Raw genomic sequence first — 20,313 nt, 5'->3', positions numbered from 1 at the left:
TTGTTGCACCAAGATCTACTAATGGTTACTTCTTTCGTAGTCTATCTGCTTGAGCTTGAAACGCTCTCGGACGTAGTGATATAAGCTGCAGCTCTCTTATCCACGCTATCTTCATTAACAAAGTTTCCTCCATCCTCCTTCCTTCCTCACAGAGGAAGACATCAGCTTGAACTCATCCTCTCCAAGAAATCCAAACGAGGCGTCGAAGAAGATGGAGTAGGGTTTACCTTGCTACTAACTTGGACTGTAGATGACTTTGGTGGTCGATACAAGGACATCATCAACTTCCCCTTAAAGCCTCTATGCTTACGATTTGCCTCCATTCTTTTAATGTGGCTTGATGTTCTGGTTGTTCTTGATACAATAGTAGCCCCTATATATAATAGTTGTTCTTCTCTATCCCAAAGGCTAGTGGCTAGTCAAAGATTCTTTCACAGACCATGGTTCTGGCCTACAAACTTCTTAATGCAATAAATATCTTTTGATATTTGAGAATATGCATGGATTGTTCCTGACTGCGGATAACATTCTATTTACAGGGATTCTTTTCATGGATTCATATATTCGGATAGATTGGTTTAGATGATTTGCTAAGGTATTAGTTCTCTATTATCTCTTCTTTGAGCTGTCGTCTTTATCTTATAGTTGGTTTAATGATCTAAATAGCTTAATTTGTTATGTGAAACCTTTTTAATACTTTGTAAGTGGGGAAAAGAAAAGATAAGGTGAATGTCCTTCTCATATCAAGAATAAAAGAGGAGCCACTTTTTTACCCTCCCTTGGTCCCTTCGCATCAAGTCATGATTCCAAATAAAACAATCCCAACTTCCACTGGGTTGTCTTCTTTTTCTTGAGGAAGACTGGATGAGAACTTAGAGAGAGAGAGTTTTTTTTTCTTTGGTTTGTTATTGGTCTTGATCTTGCTTTCCATGTGAAAAAAGTTCGGGAGTTTTTTGGTGAAAGGTACCTCCACTTTGCGTTCCAAACCTTTGGCTTAGTATAACTTTTGACTCAATTGTTACGAACTTTTTCTTGTGTTATCTGACACAGAATCCAATTGCAACCTGGCAATCTGCATGTATGTTTCGTAGGGATATTGTGGGTTTTAGAGCTTTAGACCAACTTTTGTTTCCATGTTTAGAACTTGGTTATCTGACAGGGAGTCCTTTTTTTTTTTCCTTTGATGAAGAGGGAGGGTGGGCCTACCTAAATTAATTATGTATATATGACCCATAGTTTTCCATTATATGTGGGCCTAATCTCCAAGTTTAAAATATTGTTTTATAGACTCGTCACAAATCAAAATTTTACAGCATAGTTTTTGGCCTAACAAAATGAAGGATGATCATGGTCGCTAGGGCAGTAAAATCCACCATTCCATCCAATTTGCCTGGCCCCTTGAAGTGACAAATAGTCAAGTTCAAAAAACAGGGAGTCCAATTGTTGGACCTGCATACTACCTGTTACTATGATATTGATATTATATCTTCTTATGCATTAATGATACAAATAATATGAGCAATCTTGCTCGAAACCGTATCCATACTTGATTGATTTTCTTTGATAGAACATTCCAGCATAATTCATATCTGGTTAATTGTTAGATTCATTGTGTAGGAAGTCATGGTCTTGGTTGCCCAATGTTGTCTCCCAAGCCATTGCTAAGAAGCCTGGTTTACTCTTTCACTCTCTTTTTAAGTAGAGAATGAAAAGGAAGTCCAATGGGGTTTTATCAATGAGCAGGAAGAGGAAAGGAATGCTTAAATTCTTAACCCTGATAGTTTTCAATTCATCCGGTAAGTAAATGATAGTAGGCAGCTTAAGTTGATTGTGCCAAACCATTAGTTGTGGTTTAGGTTATACTATGAGACAGCATAACAAAAACCTACTTACAAATGGATACTTAAGACATATGAAGAGGATATAATCCAACAGAGCATAATTTTCAGACGTTAAGAACGATTAGAGTTGCACATAGAAAGATTTATAGCCTTGGAGTCAAAGGGCTTAATTAGTACTAAGATCCGCTGGGCTTGTTCTCAATTCTCTACCATTGTGACTTGCAAAGCTCTCTGAGTGTATGTGGAAATACTTAAATTGATTAGAAATTGTGATTCTTAGGATACATCATTTTTCTTGAAGAAAAGTTAGGGAAATGCGTAGCCTGATCTAGACATGGGTCTAACCAATCGACAAAATGAAAGGGTATGGAACAACCGGAAAAAAAAAAAAAAATGAAAGAGAGAAGTTATAAAGAAACCACAAAAGAAAATGAAAGATATGGCAACAAATGAGTTAGTTCTCAATCCTTGAGTTATGAACACACAGCCAATAATTTTTTTCTCCAGCCAGACATGTTCAATCTTTCGGAAGGAAGGGTATATGGTCTATTGTTATGCAGAAAACGTGTCTAAGATCACACACCATATTTCTGTAGCCAAATGGACTAAAAGCTAGCAACTACAACAGCACTGATCCCATCTTTTCTTCATTTAATGTATTATGATCACCTGAAGGAAATTAAAGAAAGCCATGGTGCGTTCGAGGAATGATGAGGAACAAAAGCGCTAGCTTTTTCTTTTTCCAAAAAAATTCTCAATAAAAAGGATTTTCCATATCCCTTTATCATTGGCTAATATGGCAAATTGCTGAATGGCATACGTAGATTATGATGGTGAATGTAGCTTGAATAATATCTATTCAGATCAATTTGCATATCCAAATTTATCCGATTATGGATAAAAATTTGGATTGACTAATATCCATATCCATATTTATATTTATCAAAAAAGATATGAATATGAATAGGCAACTAACCAAACCATATCCAAATATCTGAGTTTATTTCAAATTCTATTTAATTTTATATAGCATTAACGAACTTTTAAAGAAAATAAATGACCATATTAACATAGTATTTAATTAATTTATCTTTTACTTAATAATATCTTTGACTCTATCACTAAGTTTAATCATCTAATTTATATTTGTATCTATATTCATATTTTCAGCATCAAATTGGTATCCATATTCATTTAAAATAAGTATGAATATGAATTTTTGTATTCGAGTAATATCTATATTTATATTTATGTGCATTATATAAAACAAATATGGATATAAATATATTAGTATCCGATCCGTATTTGATCTAATTTCAATCCTAATTAGATTGGAGAGATTTGGTAGATCATAAGTCACATTGTCCACTGGATACCTAGTGCTCTCAGCTCTCTTTATATCGTACCTTCTCCAATGTTATCGCTTAATCTTTAAAGTGGTGGTGTTGTTCATTTTCTCCACTATTAGCCCAAGTTAATGTGATGGATAATGTGATCTTTTCATAATACTTTTGCAACATTGTTGGCATGATGAAGGCATTGCCCGACCGAACAACAACTAGATGGATGGTTGATATGGGCAGGAGCTCTTGAAATCACAATTATTCATATTAATCGATCCTTGTGTGTAATGCATGTTTATTGCTAGTTTGCAGGATTGAAGGGGACATAGATTAGGAATCATTCGGCCATATCACTTCATCATTCATTTTTTGGCTCTTTTTTCCACTTATGGATCCAGCGAATTGCATCATCAACATCATCTTTGCATGAATCATGGAAACCAGTGTAATTTTTATAAGAGAGGATAGGCCTTGGCACAATGATAAGATTGCTTCGTACTGACCTCGGTATCACAAATTGGAATACCAAAATAGCCTTTCCATGTATGGGTTAAGGCTATGTATATGTCATGTATATCTGATCTTTTCCGGTCTAGACCAGATGGTGGAAGCTTTGTATACGAAGAGACGTTTCTTAGTGTGATTCTTACAAGACATTGCAACCACCCCTGCCCCCCAGGCCAATCCCCCATCAGCATCCCACAACAATAATTGTCCTTGTGTAAAGATAGATGGAAGCACGCTACAATTGCCCAAGATCTTATCAGCATAGCCAACACCAATTCCATCTTTTACCAAAAATTCGTTGGACCTTCTCCCCACAAGTAGATATTCCAACCAAAAAGATGCTGCAAGGAAAAAGATATTTTGTTGCAATCTTTCCACGGGGAACAATCCTGTAACTAAAAGATCTTCCTCTGCAATTAGTCAAGTGGTGATTTATTTCCCTTTCCAGCTTTCCCTTTCCAGACGGATACAAAAAAAATACAAACCAAACAAAGAAACTTGTGCTTATCAAGCATGGATCCTTTACGATGCATACATAGCACCGCAGAGCATAGCGCAATCATGGATGACCACCATCAAAAGATAGATATCTATGAGGATTCTATTAGTGCGAGTCATGTTATACATGATATATATTGTTTTATAACCATTCATTTTCTGATAGGAGTCATCCATGACTGCATCTCATACTAAATACTAAGTATATAACAGAGAATCATGTTAGTATTTATCACCCGCTCTCATATGTCGGAAGAAAATCAAATTGTAAAATTAAAAATTAAAAGTACCGCTTAAAAAAAAAAAAAAAGCTTTGATTTGAATCAAAAGCTGGCCCTATCCAAAACTGATAAAATCCACGTGACCATCCCTCGAGTCTGTTCCCTTTTCTCTATCACTATTGCCATCGAGATAATAATAAAAATAAAAATTATTATTTTTTAATATTAGAAAACAAAAAATAAGTTTCATTGCCTTTTTTTTTATTTGGTTTTCGTTGAGACTGCCGCCGTTTGTTACTCTTTTCGTCAAAAAGCGGTCGCTACCGGACAAATATCCGGTCCCATTCGCCCTCCGTTACGGAATCTTTTATCCCGTCCCATGCCGCCCGTCACGTTCCCGCCGGTTTAGTGGCCCTCCTACTAGTCTCTATGCGGACCGTAACTACGCTGAGGAAGGAAATAAAACTACTCCCACGTATCATGCGGACATTTTCCACTTGAAGCTTTCCCTTCTCGTCGCTTAAGAAATATAGCCGCTTGTGGACGCAACACAACATCCCTTACGTTATCCAATATTCTCTCTCTTCCTGTATATTTATTGATCTACATCTTGCTGTAAGATAAAAACAGCGCAAAACCTTTATATCTAATCATTGCATTACACGTAATAATATGCATGTTAGCCCCTCTAAATCCTACCACGTCTCAATCACTCAATGGTGAGAGCCTGTTTGCTGTTTCGTGTCAATATTCTTACCCTCGCCATCTCCATTTCACCCGGTTGACATCGTCGGACGGACCAGATGACGACGATGAAAACGTCCCAATCCAGCGGTTGTGATGAAATAAGGAGTATAAATACTAAATTCCTAATAAAAATATCAAATTTTTAATTGAGTTGTTTATTCCAAAAATAGCTTCTACGTTACCTCTCTCTCTCGTTCCAACGCCAACTCAGGATCTCAATCTCAGAAAGCAAGCAGGAGAGATAGAGAGAGGAAAGCGAAAGAAAAAGAAAGCGAAGAGGGAGAAGAATTCCGAGCCTATCCCTTCTCCCTTGATCAGATCAAGTATTCAAGATCACCGTTTATCCAATCCAATTAATATTCCTAAAGCCACCTTCTTCCCTCTCTCTCTCTTTCTTCTCTCCTCTGCCGTTTTCTTTCTCGTATTCGTCTTCCCCGTTTTCTTCTCTCTTGGGATTAGGGTTCCGAAGATGAGAGGCGAGGACCAGACCTCGAGGCTCTTCTACGAGCTCTGCGCCCTCCTCCTAACCATCCTCCGGTCTCCCCACCTCGCGATCCCCTCCTCCGACGCTTCCCCAGCGGAGGCGCCGCCATCCCCCGGCCGCCGCTTGCGGCGGCGGCGGCGGCGGCGGCAGCCAGGTCCCGCGTGGCGAGGAGGCCGCAGGTGTCGCCGGTGGGCTTCGCCTCGCTCCTCCTCGGGGCGTCGCTCGCGCTCATGCTCTGCGGGTCGGTGACGTTCGTGATCGGGTTCATTCTGATGCCCTGGGTGATCGGGCTGGTGATGGTGTTCTATTTCGTCGGGATCGTGTCGAATCTATCGGGGTTGGGGAGGGCGATCCTATGCCCCGCTACCCGTTCGCCCGCGGCTTCGTCGCCCAAGGACATCTCCGGTGAGATCTCGATGGCATCCGTTGTTTTATTCTTTAATTTTGGTAAAATTTGGGCTTTTAGTGCGGTGATTGATATCTTACATGTTTTAATTGCCCGTCGATATCCATAATCTTGATCTTATGTTGACATATATTAGCATTTAATCTTTCTATGATCTCTAATTTATTAATATTTTATCTTTATTTGAAGATTTCTAGGGAATTATATCTTGTTTGAGGGGTCAAAATTTGTCTTTTCTGTTTTTGGTGGGTTTCAATATTTTTGACATGCACAGCCGCATCTTGATGTAGTTCTTATTTTTTTCTGAACTGTTTCTAGGTTTTCTTGGTAGTATTTATATTTCTTAGAAATTGGTATGGTTGTTTCTTTTGTTTGATATGTCTAATGAGCCTATCTGAAGGATCTTCACTGGGAGGGATGGATATGATTGCCAGCTTATATGGAAGTAGTAATAGATTTGTTGGTATTATATGAAGATCTCTCGTCGTGCTTTTCCATGTGTCGTGAATTGCCTTCTATTAGTGGAAAATAGTGAAGATGGATAATTTTTTTTAATAGTATCTGAAGGGTGTGAGGATAGGATCTCCAGTTCATCAAAACATGTTCTAATATTGTTTGTCAATGATTAAGGTTGGTTCCACTACCAAAAAATGATTAAGGTTGGTTCAATTCAGATATGTCCATCAAGTCCGCTTCTTTCTTGTCCTCATTCAATGAATTATTGAGTAGGTTGTCCTTATCTTGTTTCTTCAAGGGTTGAGGCACTGCTACCTGTCATAATGGGCATCCAAGATTACTACTATTGATTGTTACAATGGACACTATAGCTGTCTTTGCTCTTGATGAAAACCTTTTTGGAACAAAATAGTAGCTTTTATGATGGTTGTTTTTAGCGATAATACAGGAAATATGGAAAATTAGAATTATTATTACTTTATTACATCGCTGTTCCTAGAACTTTTTTTTTTAAAAAATTGCTATGAAGATCCAGATTAAAGAACATAAGATGAACGGTTGATTTGCCATGGGGCAAGATGAGTGATAACAGCTGTTATAAAATTAATTAAAACAGTCATTATTTAAAACCATGTTTTTCAACAAATCTTTAAATTATTGGTTTTTTATCCTCCAGCTAAGCTTGTCATCAAGGTTCCTGATAACGAAGCATATGGTAGCCTTTCTAGATATCATCTTAATTAAGGAACATATTCTTGTGTCCTTTTTACATGGGATACACATGATGGCCTTATCTGAAATTGTACATTCATACTAACTCCTCAATTGCCCTGTTCATTTTGACTCCTTGAAATGTTCAACTGCTTGTGTTTTGGTATCTTCTGTACAGCAAGCTGACATGCTTGGAGATGATACTAGTTTGAATATGTTGAGTTCAATGAAATCCATGATTGCCCTTGAAGATTGTTGTGTTGAAGAAAAGTTTGCGCTTCTGTGTGTGAAAGTTTATGGACCTACATATGATGTGAGATCCTACCGTCACTGTTCTTGTGATAATTTTCTTCCATTCTAGGGGTTAACTCAATGTCACTGAGTGTGCTAAATGAAGGATAAAATGCTCTTTTGGGAATTTGTGGATACACAAGGAAAATTTGGTGGAAAATATACTCAAAATAGAAGAAATAATATTATTAATAATGTTTATATTGATCTTAGATGATTAAGTGAGATATTTTCGGTACAATTTAATGATTGAGAAATATGTCATGCTAGATAGTCTTTTAGTGCTTTTGAAATATGGACATGAATGAAGACTTAACAGTAGTTGCACATGATATTTGTTGTTTACCATTTAGAATTTCAGAAGACCTACATTTGGTTTATTTGTTATGACTTGGGATGATTAGTATATCTGGCAACTTGATTACCATAACCATAATCGCTACCAGTCAATCCATCGAAACTATTTGTCATCACTATAAAGATCCTTATTATTTGGGTATTCCCTATTAGGGCCAGCTCTGATGTTATTTCTGGCACCTTCATTTTTGAAAGAATCCTTTTGAGGGCATTATGAGTATGCAGTAGTTAGGATTTTACAAATTCCAATGACAATCATTCAGTGACACATCAGATTTTGATTGAAGAGTTCTTGATGGTCTCTTTTTCTGTCCAAACAATAAAACAGCCTAGCTAGGGTTTTAATTGTAGGTGAGAAAACTTGAAAGCAAGATAATGAGAGATGTTCTGTTATGTGGGGTTTCAAGTACTGTAACATTTTCATTACATGCGCTAATTTAACACTTGGATTTAGTGTGGTAACCTAATTGAGGGATTGAAGAAAGGATATCATTCATTTCATTCTAGATGGTCAAAAGCTTTGGCAGCATCAGCTCTGGTCATTTATAGGGTGCTCCCACTTTTTGATAATCCACCTGCTTGACTTGCAGTTGTAAGTTATGATGTTATGCTTATCTTATTGCAACTGTTGGTTGTATGATCACCTTTTTGAGTTTTGTTATAACCAGCTATTCTAGGTGAAATAGGTAAGGTATCAAAAAGGGTGAGTAGCATTGTAATACCCTCATGAAACTACTCTAGTATTAACATAATCACACTGTATAGACTGAAGGATTGTGTATAGGGAGGTAAGCACATGCATAAAAGTGACCTTAAACTTTTTGGAAAGTGACATTTCTTTGTCAACAAAGGAACATTGTAATCGTGGTAACATGTCAGTTGAGTAATTATAATTCCCTTTTCTGCAAATACAAAGTTTTGATAGTGAGTAACTTTCTTCCATGATTTAATCTAAGCATCGTATAATTTAGTTTAATGCTTTTTACTGCCCAAAATTTGAATGCAAATGGGGTTCATCATACTATAAAAAAGGAGCATAGCATTGCAAGAAGTTCATCTATGTTCCTTTAAGAGGGGCTGGAGATAAATGATTTTGATTATGTGGAATGTGTAAAAGAGATGAGAATAGTTACGTTATGGAGTAGGCTTGAGAACAGTATTGGGAATAATTTGGCTTTCACTTTGATTTAAGATTTATAGTATCCAGTTGAGGTCAACAATACTCGGGAGTGCTGAATATTCGGAGAATCGTTGACTACTAGTAGTATTTTTATGCAAGATGTTTTTGGCTTGGTACATGGTATTCTACATAAAAGATAATTATTTTTTGCAATGTTTTACATACTTGAGAGTGTATTCTAGATGTCTTAACGAGACAAATAGTATCTTTTCTTCTTGGGTGGAAAGTGCGAACTCAACACACAATATAACAAGCAGCTCAGGTATTGTTTGTGTATGTATGGTAATGAATGATGATTAAATTGTTGATATGTAACTTTGAACATGCTTGATGGACTCCTTGGCATTTCAATCAGATCCTTTAATCTGATCAAGAATGCATTCCAGTAGGAAGAAGATTCATGTCAGTAGGTGACTAATGATTTGGTAAACTGCAAGGCTTAGTAAGCTCCATGGTAGATAGAAGACTTAGGCTCATATTTTGAGCCTAAATTTGATAAGCTTATTGAGGAAATGATGATTGTGCTCCAAGTAGAGGAATCAGAGCATTTGAGTTTGACATCAATAGGAGTTTGGAAGCTTTTCTTCCTTTTCCTACTTCTGTGATAACATGTTAGTATGACTTTGCCCAGTTACGTTTAATACATGCTGATGTAGAGACTTGAAAGTATTCGACTAAAAAAATGCTTAATGTTGTTTCCCTTTTTGAAAACAGAAAAAATTAGAGAACAAAAGGGCCTCAATGATCAGCTCTGTTCTCATGTGTGCACTGTTTCGCAATTATTTTGGTGTTTGTGATCATATTCATGACAGCAATTATAGTTCTATGAAGGGCTCTTATCCAATTGATGAAAGTAGTTTTTATTCTGTTTTATTTCACTGTACTTTAGATGGTCTTCTGCCACATCAAAATATTAAAGCCAAGTCCAGTCCATCTGGACTCAGGTGTGTTTTGTTGGACCGCTCTTGGTAAAAAAGCTGTGGTTGTTGGTAGGATCAAAGGTCAAGTGGATAGCTGCAACTTCACCTCATTGTGACTAAAGAATACTGGACCAGTGACCAATTATGCTTTAGTTTGAGAGAACTGAAGTAGTCAAAATGTGGAAGTAAGGGGGATGATCAGATCATCTGAGACATTACTGTGTTAGTTGATCATCATGGGCTTTTCACATGTTGCACAGCAACGTCTTTGTTCATATATTCTTACATGTCTCTTTCTAAAAGGATTATAGAACGTTTTGTATGCATTCTGGTAAATCTTGTGATTCTGGGAAAGCTGTTTTTTGATCTGTTGGCATTTGATTCTAGCAATTAACTCCTGACTCTCAATCAGAAAACCTTTCTTACTTGGTTATATATAATTTTTTGCAGGCCAACTTTTTTCCAAACTTCCAATTATTTAGATGTGAAGTTGAAACTGATAACAGAGTAGCTCTGCCACGGGTCCATGCAGCAAGACTTATTTGCAGGCCAGTATTTGACTAGATCCATCTCCATTAATGCTGGTTTATATCATCCCCAAGTCTACAACTTTCTTTAATTTTAATTACATGTTGTACAATTTATCAGTCCTTATGTGTTAAATAACTTAAAATCTTCTGATCAACAGTTTCTTTGTAGAATGCAATGTATTTTGCTAAAAGGGATCCTATATATCCTGATGTTTACCTGTGATGGTCTGGTCACTTATTTTGCTGTCTTGTCCAGCCAATGGTTTCTTCTTCGGTGCCCATCTATAGAGAGCGGCCGTGTAAGAGTCTGAAATTTCATTCCTCTGTTATTCTAGCTATATTAATGTCTGATAAATTTGGTCAAAATGACCCAACCGAAAGACTGGTACAACTAAATTGATTAGCGAACTGTGAGGTCATCCTTTTATTACGGGACGAAAGATTGATTACTCAATTGAGGGGTTGCTTTCGGTAGTGCTGTTCTGGCCATGCAATATCCTTGGCTGGAATAGTTACGGATTATTACAATGGACTGTTGATTGGCACATAAAGAATTTATGAGATATATTCTTCTGAATATCTCATGTATGCCTTTTCTTTTCTTATTAGTAATGTTAAAAATTCTCATAGATACCAAACTTGGAAGCAATATTAACTAATATTCGACCGCTCGGTAGCAGTCAGATGGACGAACATTTAGGGCAATATCCATGACTTGTATAATCTGCTATAATAATCAGAATGTGTATAATTGATAACTTTAGGAAATTTCCATAATCCTCCTGCTAAAAGATGGATTGGTAAAAAAATAGTGTGAGAATAAACTTATGAGAACCTGCTGAAGTACAAGATGCTAACTTTCATTAGGGAGATGACCGGTATGAACATCATGACGGTAAACTCCACAACCTGCAGGGTAACACAGCTATTATTATCTCTGCTGAGGGCTAAATTTAAAGGGCAAGACTAATTACTAGATGGTCTGAAATTTTGATATTACATGAATGGATGGATCCCATGGTTACATATTACAACTTGTTGGTTGAAGCAAGCATGCAGTTTGATGAGCTCAATCACATACATCGTCCGATAGGGATGGTTGGATGGGAGCGTACAAGCTCGGGTTTTTGTACTTTAGAATAAACACGCTATAAAAAATGGGGCAATAAAAGGAAAAAGGAAGGCCCCTTGAGCACACGTTGTGGTCTAGATTGAAAGAGACCCACTTAATATTCTCTCGTGGCTCTGTATGAGGAGCTGCTGCATTTGGATCTTTGGAATGTGCTTTAAAAATCATTTAAACTAACATATAACCTGCATGATATGCAAGGTATGGTTTCTTTCTTTCTTTTTCAACGGTTTTAAAATACAATACAGTAATATAATAACTTATATTAAACAGTGCTTCAATAGTCAAATTTCTTTTACGCATTCGTAATGATAAATGAGTAAAATCTTCTATCATTAATATCAACAGCATTAATACCGGCCTGTAAATGTATGGGATATGATTCTTTTCACCTTTTTCAAACTATTTTTGGAATGTAATATAACGACGTAAAGAATTATAACAAATAGGAAGCTTTAATAATTAAATTTTAGTGGTAAATTAAGCAATGAACTTTGATAATTGCAAAGTAAAAATCCTTGTCATTAATACTTGTATGATAAATAAATAAGTTTATACTTAATCCTCATGTGGAAATTTTTGTCATTAATATTAGTGTCTACATGATGAGCAGAGAAACAAAATTCTCTGATGTATGCATGAGAGAAAATCGTATGGAGTAAACTTCTTTTTTAAAATCGTATCGAGCAAACTTCTTCTTTTTCCTTTTTTTTTTTTTGTCATATGTTCTTTAATATGCATCTTAATGTAGCCACCCAAGAGTCATATTGAGATGAAACTTCTCTAGCAATGGAATCCATCTTCTAATGACTTAAAAATAAAAGAAATTATAATACTTTACAAACCATATATTGATTTTTTTGAAGATATGTATTAGATCGCTGGATGATAATATATAGAATATATAGCCTTACGATATACTATATATTAGTAAATACTATTTTTTGAAAACTATACATTGATTTATCTAGAAATATATAATATTCAAAAAGCTTAATATATATATTTACGATCCATCAAATGTGTATTAGCATCAACTTCTATATCATGCAACTCAAGTTTTATATTTGAAAAGGAATACAATATTTTTACAATTCTCGAAATAAATTTGTCATTCCATTTTAATCAAAAACCCCACAAGGCTGTTGGGCTTCCATATTAAGATACACATTGTGAGATATGTGGCAAAAAAGCTTTCTCCGTGGAGTTGAAAATGATTTGGTTGGTTTGATTTTAAGTGATTTATAAAATCAATCTGATATTTCGGTTTAAGAGATTCCTAAAATTAAATATTTGACTAAATATAATCGATTTCTTCAGTTTAGTTTTGTATCGATTCAGTTTGTTCATGTAGCTTCCCAAATATTTGAATAGTTTGAATGATTTTTTAGTTTAAGCGAATTGATCGATTTATTTTTTTTTATTTTTTTATTATGATCCATAATCAAATCAAATTTAATCTAAATTGGATTGAAATAGGATCAAATTAATATTTTAGATTCTTAATTCATATAAAGTACGTAGTTCAATTTTGAATATATATATATAACATAAATATATATATAAATATATGAAGCATGTAATATAAATATATATATAGATATATAAAATGATGATATTTTAATTTCAGTTTATCTATTTGGTTCAATTTCAATGAATTATATAAATTAATAAATCAATAATCAAATCAAAATATCATTTTTTTTATTTTATTTAATCAAATCGAACCAGTTAAATTGTGAAACTGTTATATTTAATTTGATTCGAATCGGATTGGACGGTTTAAATGATTTAATCAAAATTTTTTATACCCCTATTCTTCATACCATTTTTTGCATATAAGAGGATTTTTGTTTCAAACCGGACAAACTGAATTATATTGTCATGAATTTTGATGATAGTCTACCAAACAATCCCATCGTCAACACAGGTGCTATTAATACAACATCCACATGATGAACAAAAATCGCTCTACCACAAACATTGGTCCCGCATAATGTATACAATATAATTTTTTTCTAACTATTCTAAAAAATATAATATAATAATATAATAATTTTATAATAAAAGATTTTTAATAATAAAATTTTTATTTCAAATTAATGATGAATTCTAATTAATGGATGAGCATTTTAATATCCCGCTCATCCATATTTGTTGCGCATTAAAAATAAATTTTAATGGTGCCATACTCATTAATATTTGCATCTACATAAAGAACGCAGATCTGTAGACAAATGGATGCTCCATTTTATATATATATATATATAATAGATTTTATTTCAGACTTCAATCCAAATCCTGTAGAAAGTTTAATTTATTTTAAAAAGTTGATTCCTCCCTTGAAAGGGGACAACTGATGTTGCTTACCGTGCTGCAGAATCATCGAGTGCGAGAGAGAGAATCAAGCAAAGAATCTATGGGCCCAGTTGTGCATGTGCTTTAGTAGACGATGGAAAAGAAAATGCAGACCTTTTATATCTCTCCCTTGCGAGGCTCCAAAGCAATTCCTTAGAGCTCATCAAAGTGTGAGAGTGAAGTTTTGCCTACCCCTCCCTCACATTACTACTTTTTTCCCTTGGCTTTCTTATCCCTCAAGCATAGCAGGCATTCCTTCCCTCTCCAAACCTTTGCTACAAACCATCTATATATCCCACATCACCTAGGAAAAAACAATCTTCTTCCCTTGATTGAAGCTTGGACAGATCGAGAGAGATGTCCGCCGATTGGGGTCCGGTGATCGTTGCGGTGGTCCTGTTCATCCTCCTATCTCCAGGCCTCCTGTTTCAGCTGCCGGCAAGGACAAGGGTGGTGGAGTTTGGGAACATGGGCACCAGTGGGATCTCAATTCTGGTTCATAGCATTCTATTCTTTGGTCTACTAACCATCCTGGTCATTGCAGTTGGTATACATGTGCATGCTGGTTAATGGAAGATGGATAAGAGTGTTCCTGCTACCATCTTGGTCCGGAATTCTTTGTTCTCGCTTGTATTCAATTTGGGTTTATAGATCAATTGGTGTTTTAACAAGTGCTTCCATTATAAAAGATGTATTTATTTGCATTCACACATTATTGTTGAAGAATTTGTGAACGCTTGATGCCAAACTGGATTGGAGATCAGGGTAAAGTATATCCCTCTTCCAAGTTTATGAAAAGCTACATCTTTTAATTATGAGCTCTTAATTATGATCTAATATTGCGATGCAGTATGTTTTTAGAATATCGATCGAACACCTTCGACGACCACCCAATGATTTGAGATGCTGTTTGGTTGCCATTTTCTCTATTTTGGTAGATGTAGTATTATTAAATGCTTTGAAATTTAAGAAAAGAATAATTTGAGAAATTGGACAAAAATTTGGAAATAATTGTGAAGCGAAGATATAAGGAAGAAAAACTATTGGGTGTCTGACTTGTTTAGTTGATATAGTTACAGGGGATTTGATTTCAGTGGCTAAGGCTTGAATCTTACTTATGCTATCTAAAAGTTTATTATCTCAATAAATTAGATCGGAGCTACCAACACCTCTGTATTATCTAAAAAAAATGAAAATAAATATGAATTTTAAAAATTTGTAAATTTATTTATACAAAATAAATATCAATGAGGTCGGAAAAATAAATCATGAGCAATCAATATATAGTCCGTAATTTCTTAAGTTATTAATATATGAATAAATCAAAGATATAAAAAGCTAGATAATTTTAATTAAATGTCTACCATTATCAACTCTGAAAAAAATCACTAGATCATGAAAAATAAAGAATTATTCAAAATTTTATTTAATATCGTGAAGAATTTTGTTGCCTTTCAAGATGGCTCAACTTGATGTACAAAAAAAAAAAAAAAAAAAAAAAAAAAAAGAAAAAGAAAAGAAAAAAAGAAAAAAGAGAAGAAGTAAAAAAAAAAAGGAAAAGAAAAAAAGATGGCTCAACTCGACATTACCTTAGAATATTGGACTGGGCGGTCGATAAGCACACCAGATTGAACTGTAGAGAATTGCTTTCTTCCAATTTCTTGTGCATTCCACTCTTTCAGTATGGGTCCCACCACTGGGGCCAGGGCCGAGCTGACCAACTCTCTTCCCAGATCGATGGATTACTCAAAATGGGAACCTTCTATAAAACACCATCTAACTACTATTTGAGCAAGAAAAATTAGCTTTTATTTTACAAAAAATTATAATTATGTGTTTTAATCCTAGATCTACATATGAGATCAATACAAAAAGTTAAAACATCTAAAATATATACAAAGGAAGGGAGCGAGCATGCTAGCCATAACTATATTTTAGTGAATTTCCATTTAAAATCGACTAGATCTATATTTTATAATAAAGGTCTACATCGATAATCTGGCATGTTAGATATGATCTTCTATCTCTTTATATTTTTATATAAAAAAATTATATAATTTAAAGATTCCTAATCTATATATTAAATAAAAAAATTGATAATTTAAATTAAATTATATTATATATATCTTTTACTTGATCTCTAAATCATATGATTTTTTGGTATGAATCATTTAAGTAGATCATATCAATGGCTCAAATTATTGATAGGAGATATCTATTGTTCAGCATAGATTTAATTAAATTTGAGGGGAGATTTGAATGTAGTAAAGTTTGACTCACTCTTTATAAATGGACGGCTCTCTCTTTCTTTTTTTTTTTTCGATACAAACAGGTAGTCACACCAATCTAACATGAATGCACTCCAAAAGATCAAAAAATAAAATATCTTGCAAGGCTCATGAGCAAGTTTGACCCTGACGTCAGTTCCAGTCATCAATGTGCTCGCTACATAGGAGGCTATCCAATCAGCGGTGCTGTTTGCCTTCTGAAAGACATGCTGAGTGGTTACCACAGTGAAATTATAAAGGCAAGTCCGAATATCATAGAGCAGATGGGCTTCCGACTACGTCATGTCATCCTGAATCCAGCCTATCACTATGGCAAAGTCTCTCTCAATGATGATCTTCTTTGCCTGCAGCCCCTGCCACGTAAAAATAATGCCAGTCCAAGTGACGTGAAGCTCAGCTTCTAGGATGGAAGGCTTAAAGAGATGTAAACCCCCCACCATTAATAATCTGAAGTTCGGTCCCCGAATGACAAAGCCAACACCATCCTGACCATCTCTGACACTATTGTCGAAATTTATCTTGACAAATCCTAAAGGAGGGGATCCCAAAAAATGAAAATAATCCTCTGGATTGTTATAGGAGCAGTATGGAAGCCCCAGGAATCGGAGGTGTTAAGGAGTGGACCAGTAACATCGAAGTGGCTATATTCCATAGTAAGTAGAAGGCTCTCTCCAGCACCTAATAAGTAGATACCACCTCTGCTTCGAAGATCAAACTATTTCTATAGAGCCAGATCTGATAGATGATATAAATTGGAGATCATGACAATCGTTGCATACTCATAAAAAACTCTCTATATGAGCATGCAAGATATCTCATCACGATATCACAAAGTAATAGCAAAATAAAATTTAATTTTTAACTTTAATTTAAATAACTAAATCAAATATCTTACCACATAATATTTCATAATTTTCGTCAACTTCAATAAATCCTAATCTAAAATAAAGATTCAAATTTTGCTTCTAATTTGCTCTCCCATATTGAATTTCAGAGTTAAGCTAGTGCTCTAAATTTATAAAAATAGTAAAATATAGAGTAATAAGCTAGACAGTCCAGTAAATAATATATACTTTAGCTAGATAAATTAAATAATAATAATATACTAAAATTGATCATGTAAGATACATCAATTCAAAATATACAATACTAATCAAATAAAATTCATACAAATTTAGTCTTTTCAAAATTTATTTTTAAATTTATTTTCGTTCATAAATCGAATTCTTTCAAAACATCTGATTCACTTTGACAGCCATAAACTAAATCAAGGTACTAATACACAATCTCACTGGTAGGATATCAATGTACCAATGCATAGCCTTCATTGACAGAATATCGAAATATTAGCGCATATCTTCACTAGCAGGATATCAAAATACTAGCGCATAACTCTCATTGATAGGGTACCGAAATACCAACACATAATTCTCACTGACAGGATATCGAAATATCAACGTATAATCTCCACTAACAGGATATCAAAGTACCAGCATTTAACCTCCATTGGTAAGATTCAAAATATAGTCAGACTGTGAGTCATCTGAAATCAAAATATTTTTTCATATTCTAATTCGAAAAATCATAAATCAGGCAACATCGAATTCAATCGATATAATTCATATTAAAATCAATACGATCGATCATAAATCATTTGACATATCAAAAAATTTTATAAATCATGTATAATATAAAAAATATTTTATAATTTACTGATAAATCTAAAAAAAAATATAGCATTACTTATTTCATACGTACTCCAATAAATCTATATAATTTTATAAATTTATTTTTAGAATCTTTAATTCATAGATCATATCATAGAATCCCACTGCTGGGCATCTTATTACGACAATTACACCCCTATACATAATTAAATCCAATAATCAAAAAAAATATAAATAATCAAGTTAGGCATAATCTCCTATAGTCTGGATCAATCGATCATTTAACTTTGTCTGATCAAAGATCATATTAAGGTTTAGGTAGTTCCATCGAGATCAAAGATGATCAAATCTAGAAATATCTAATCTGATCAAGATGGTGCTGGCATGCTGTCCGATGATTGTGGATCAAGACTCTCTTTGTTAAGGTTAAATTAGAATCATTGAAAAATATTTTTTACTGAATCAATCATAGAGAGATACTTCTAGAGAGAGATAATTCTAGAGAAAAAAATCCATCAAAAGAGACACACAATCTAGAGAAAAAATTTTTTTAAAGAGAGAAAATAAAAATTTTTAGATAGAGAAAGTGGAGATTCAAACTCAGAGAAAGAAAAGAGAGAAGAGAGAGAGAATCTCTCTCTTCTCTTTTCTATTTTTTTCTTCTCTTTTTTCTTTTCTCTTCTTTTTCTTCTTTTTTTTCTTCCTCTTTCTTCCCACATTTTTCTTCCTTCGATTTGGTAGAACGGGGGATCCATGATCCCCTTCTTCTCCTTCTCGACTCCATGGGAAGCTTGCCTGAAATAGATGACCGAGGGTCTGACCCATGGCGGCACAATTGTGGCTCCCCGATCGAATATTCAATGGTGATGGATAGCTAGACGGTGCCGAAAAACCAATGAATGTGAACAGCCAAAATAGAGCAATTTGAAATCAAGTTTATCCCCAAGAAATCAGCAAATAAAAGGCAGAAAACCTCTAGGATTTGCAGCTACTCTTCAGATCCAGGCCATCTCAATCTTGGTACTCACCACGGGCCTATATATCTCGGATAGATCTCTCGTGGGAGCTCTTGGGCAGTAAGAGCGGCCCCACATCCTTAAGTCTTAGCTACAATGGATAGGGATCGGATGATGAGAATTCAGTAAGTGAGTGGGCCACCAAAAAGATGGATGATATCTTGAGCCTCCAATCCCTACCATCAGTAGTGAGTAGGTCACAGACTCAAAGCTAGTCACCACCTTTGTGCTAATGTAGATCGGCTATCAGACGAGAGGCAAACTAGAAATCCAGACATCCTGGGTCACATCCACCGACCTCCCATCCCTAATCAGCTAGCTACCCTGGGCCAAAAATGTTGAGGTATGGGCACAAATCTTCTTCTATATGAAAGAGCGGCCTCGAACAGTTTGAACCTTGGACTTCTGACTCCATACCCCATACTGAGCCCTCATCATCCTATTCCACAAATAATCCAGTTGGGTCAGGAATCAAGCAGCATGCCTGGTGATTGAAGCCTCCCTCTCAATGAAAAGAGACTGAATCCCAAGGCCTCTGTCTTTCACAGGCTGATAGACCATCTCTCTGTTGGAAATAGTATCCCAAAGTCAATCGTCAGTCTGTTGATGGTTGTGCTCTTTCTTGTATTAGTATATGAATTATAAATAAATAAAAATTATTTTGATATTTTTCATCATAAATTATTTCATCTTCTAATGAACTCCTATGTTGTGATGAAGTCCTTAGGACTATTTAGACTCGACAAAGGAGGATTTATCGTTTAGTCCTTAAACCTGTTCACGATCAAATGATACGTTGTTACCAAGGATAACAACGTTTATCAAGCATAGATCGTTGTGTGCCATATGGGTTGGTTATCCTCTTAACCAAGGAGTGTGGAGATACTGGTATGGCATACAGGTGAGATGTAAGGATACATCTGCACTGAACATGACCGACTCCAGAGTTTTTTCTGCTGTCAAAATTTGCTCCGATGGGATATGAGTATAACTGTCTCTCTGACCTGAGACCGCCATGGTGACTTGCAAACAACTCACTATACTTAGGCACTGGACTACCTGAATTTCTAATTCAGTGACGGAAGGCTGCTGGGTGTAGTCAAGTACTTGACTTGTCAGTGCGTGTGTCAAGATGGGATTGACCACTCTAGTTCAGGAGCTGTGTACAGTCGTGTTTCAATTTAGCAAAACCTTGGCTAGGATAATCCTAGTGAGGAGTCACAGAACTGTTTGAGTTGAGCACGATTCGGATGATTGATAAACACTTAATTTAAGTCATTTAAAGCAAAAAATCATATTTAATTTATTTTATTTATTAAAAATTTGATGCTTCTTTTTATATTTTACAGGAAAGATGATCGTC

The 20,313-nt window shown here is 35.0% G+C and overlaps 1 protein-coding gene and 1 non-coding gene across 2 annotated transcripts; both read left to right on the top strand.

Annotated features, from left to right (window-relative positions):
- The first annotated feature begins 5,379 nt into the window (after window positions 1-5,379).
- On the top strand, window positions 5,380-10,694 carry LOC105035356 (uncharacterized). Its single transcript, XR_012133815.1, has 2 exons — window positions 5,380-6,046; window positions 10,413-10,694. It is a non-coding gene; the product is annotated as an uncharacterized protein (transcript).
- Window positions 10,695-14,015: 3,321 nt separating this feature from the next.
- LOC109505137 (uncharacterized) lies at window positions 14,016-14,794 on the top strand. Its single transcript, XM_019847307.3, has one exon. The coding sequence runs from the start codon at window positions 14,337-14,339 to the stop codon at window positions 14,547-14,549; it is 213 nt and encodes a 70-aa protein (XP_019702866.1). The 5' UTR covers window positions 14,016-14,336; the 3' UTR covers window positions 14,550-14,794.
- Window positions 14,795-20,313: the final 5,519 nt, after the last annotated feature.

The sequence above is a fragment of the Elaeis guineensis genome, chromosome 8, assembly GCF_000442705.2.
Source record: "Elaeis guineensis isolate ETL-2024a chromosome 8, EG11, whole genome shotgun sequence".
Lineage (NCBI taxonomy): Eukaryota > Viridiplantae > Streptophyta > Magnoliopsida > Arecales > Arecaceae > Elaeis > Elaeis guineensis.
This window is presented reverse-complemented; position numbering and strand designations above follow the sequence as displayed.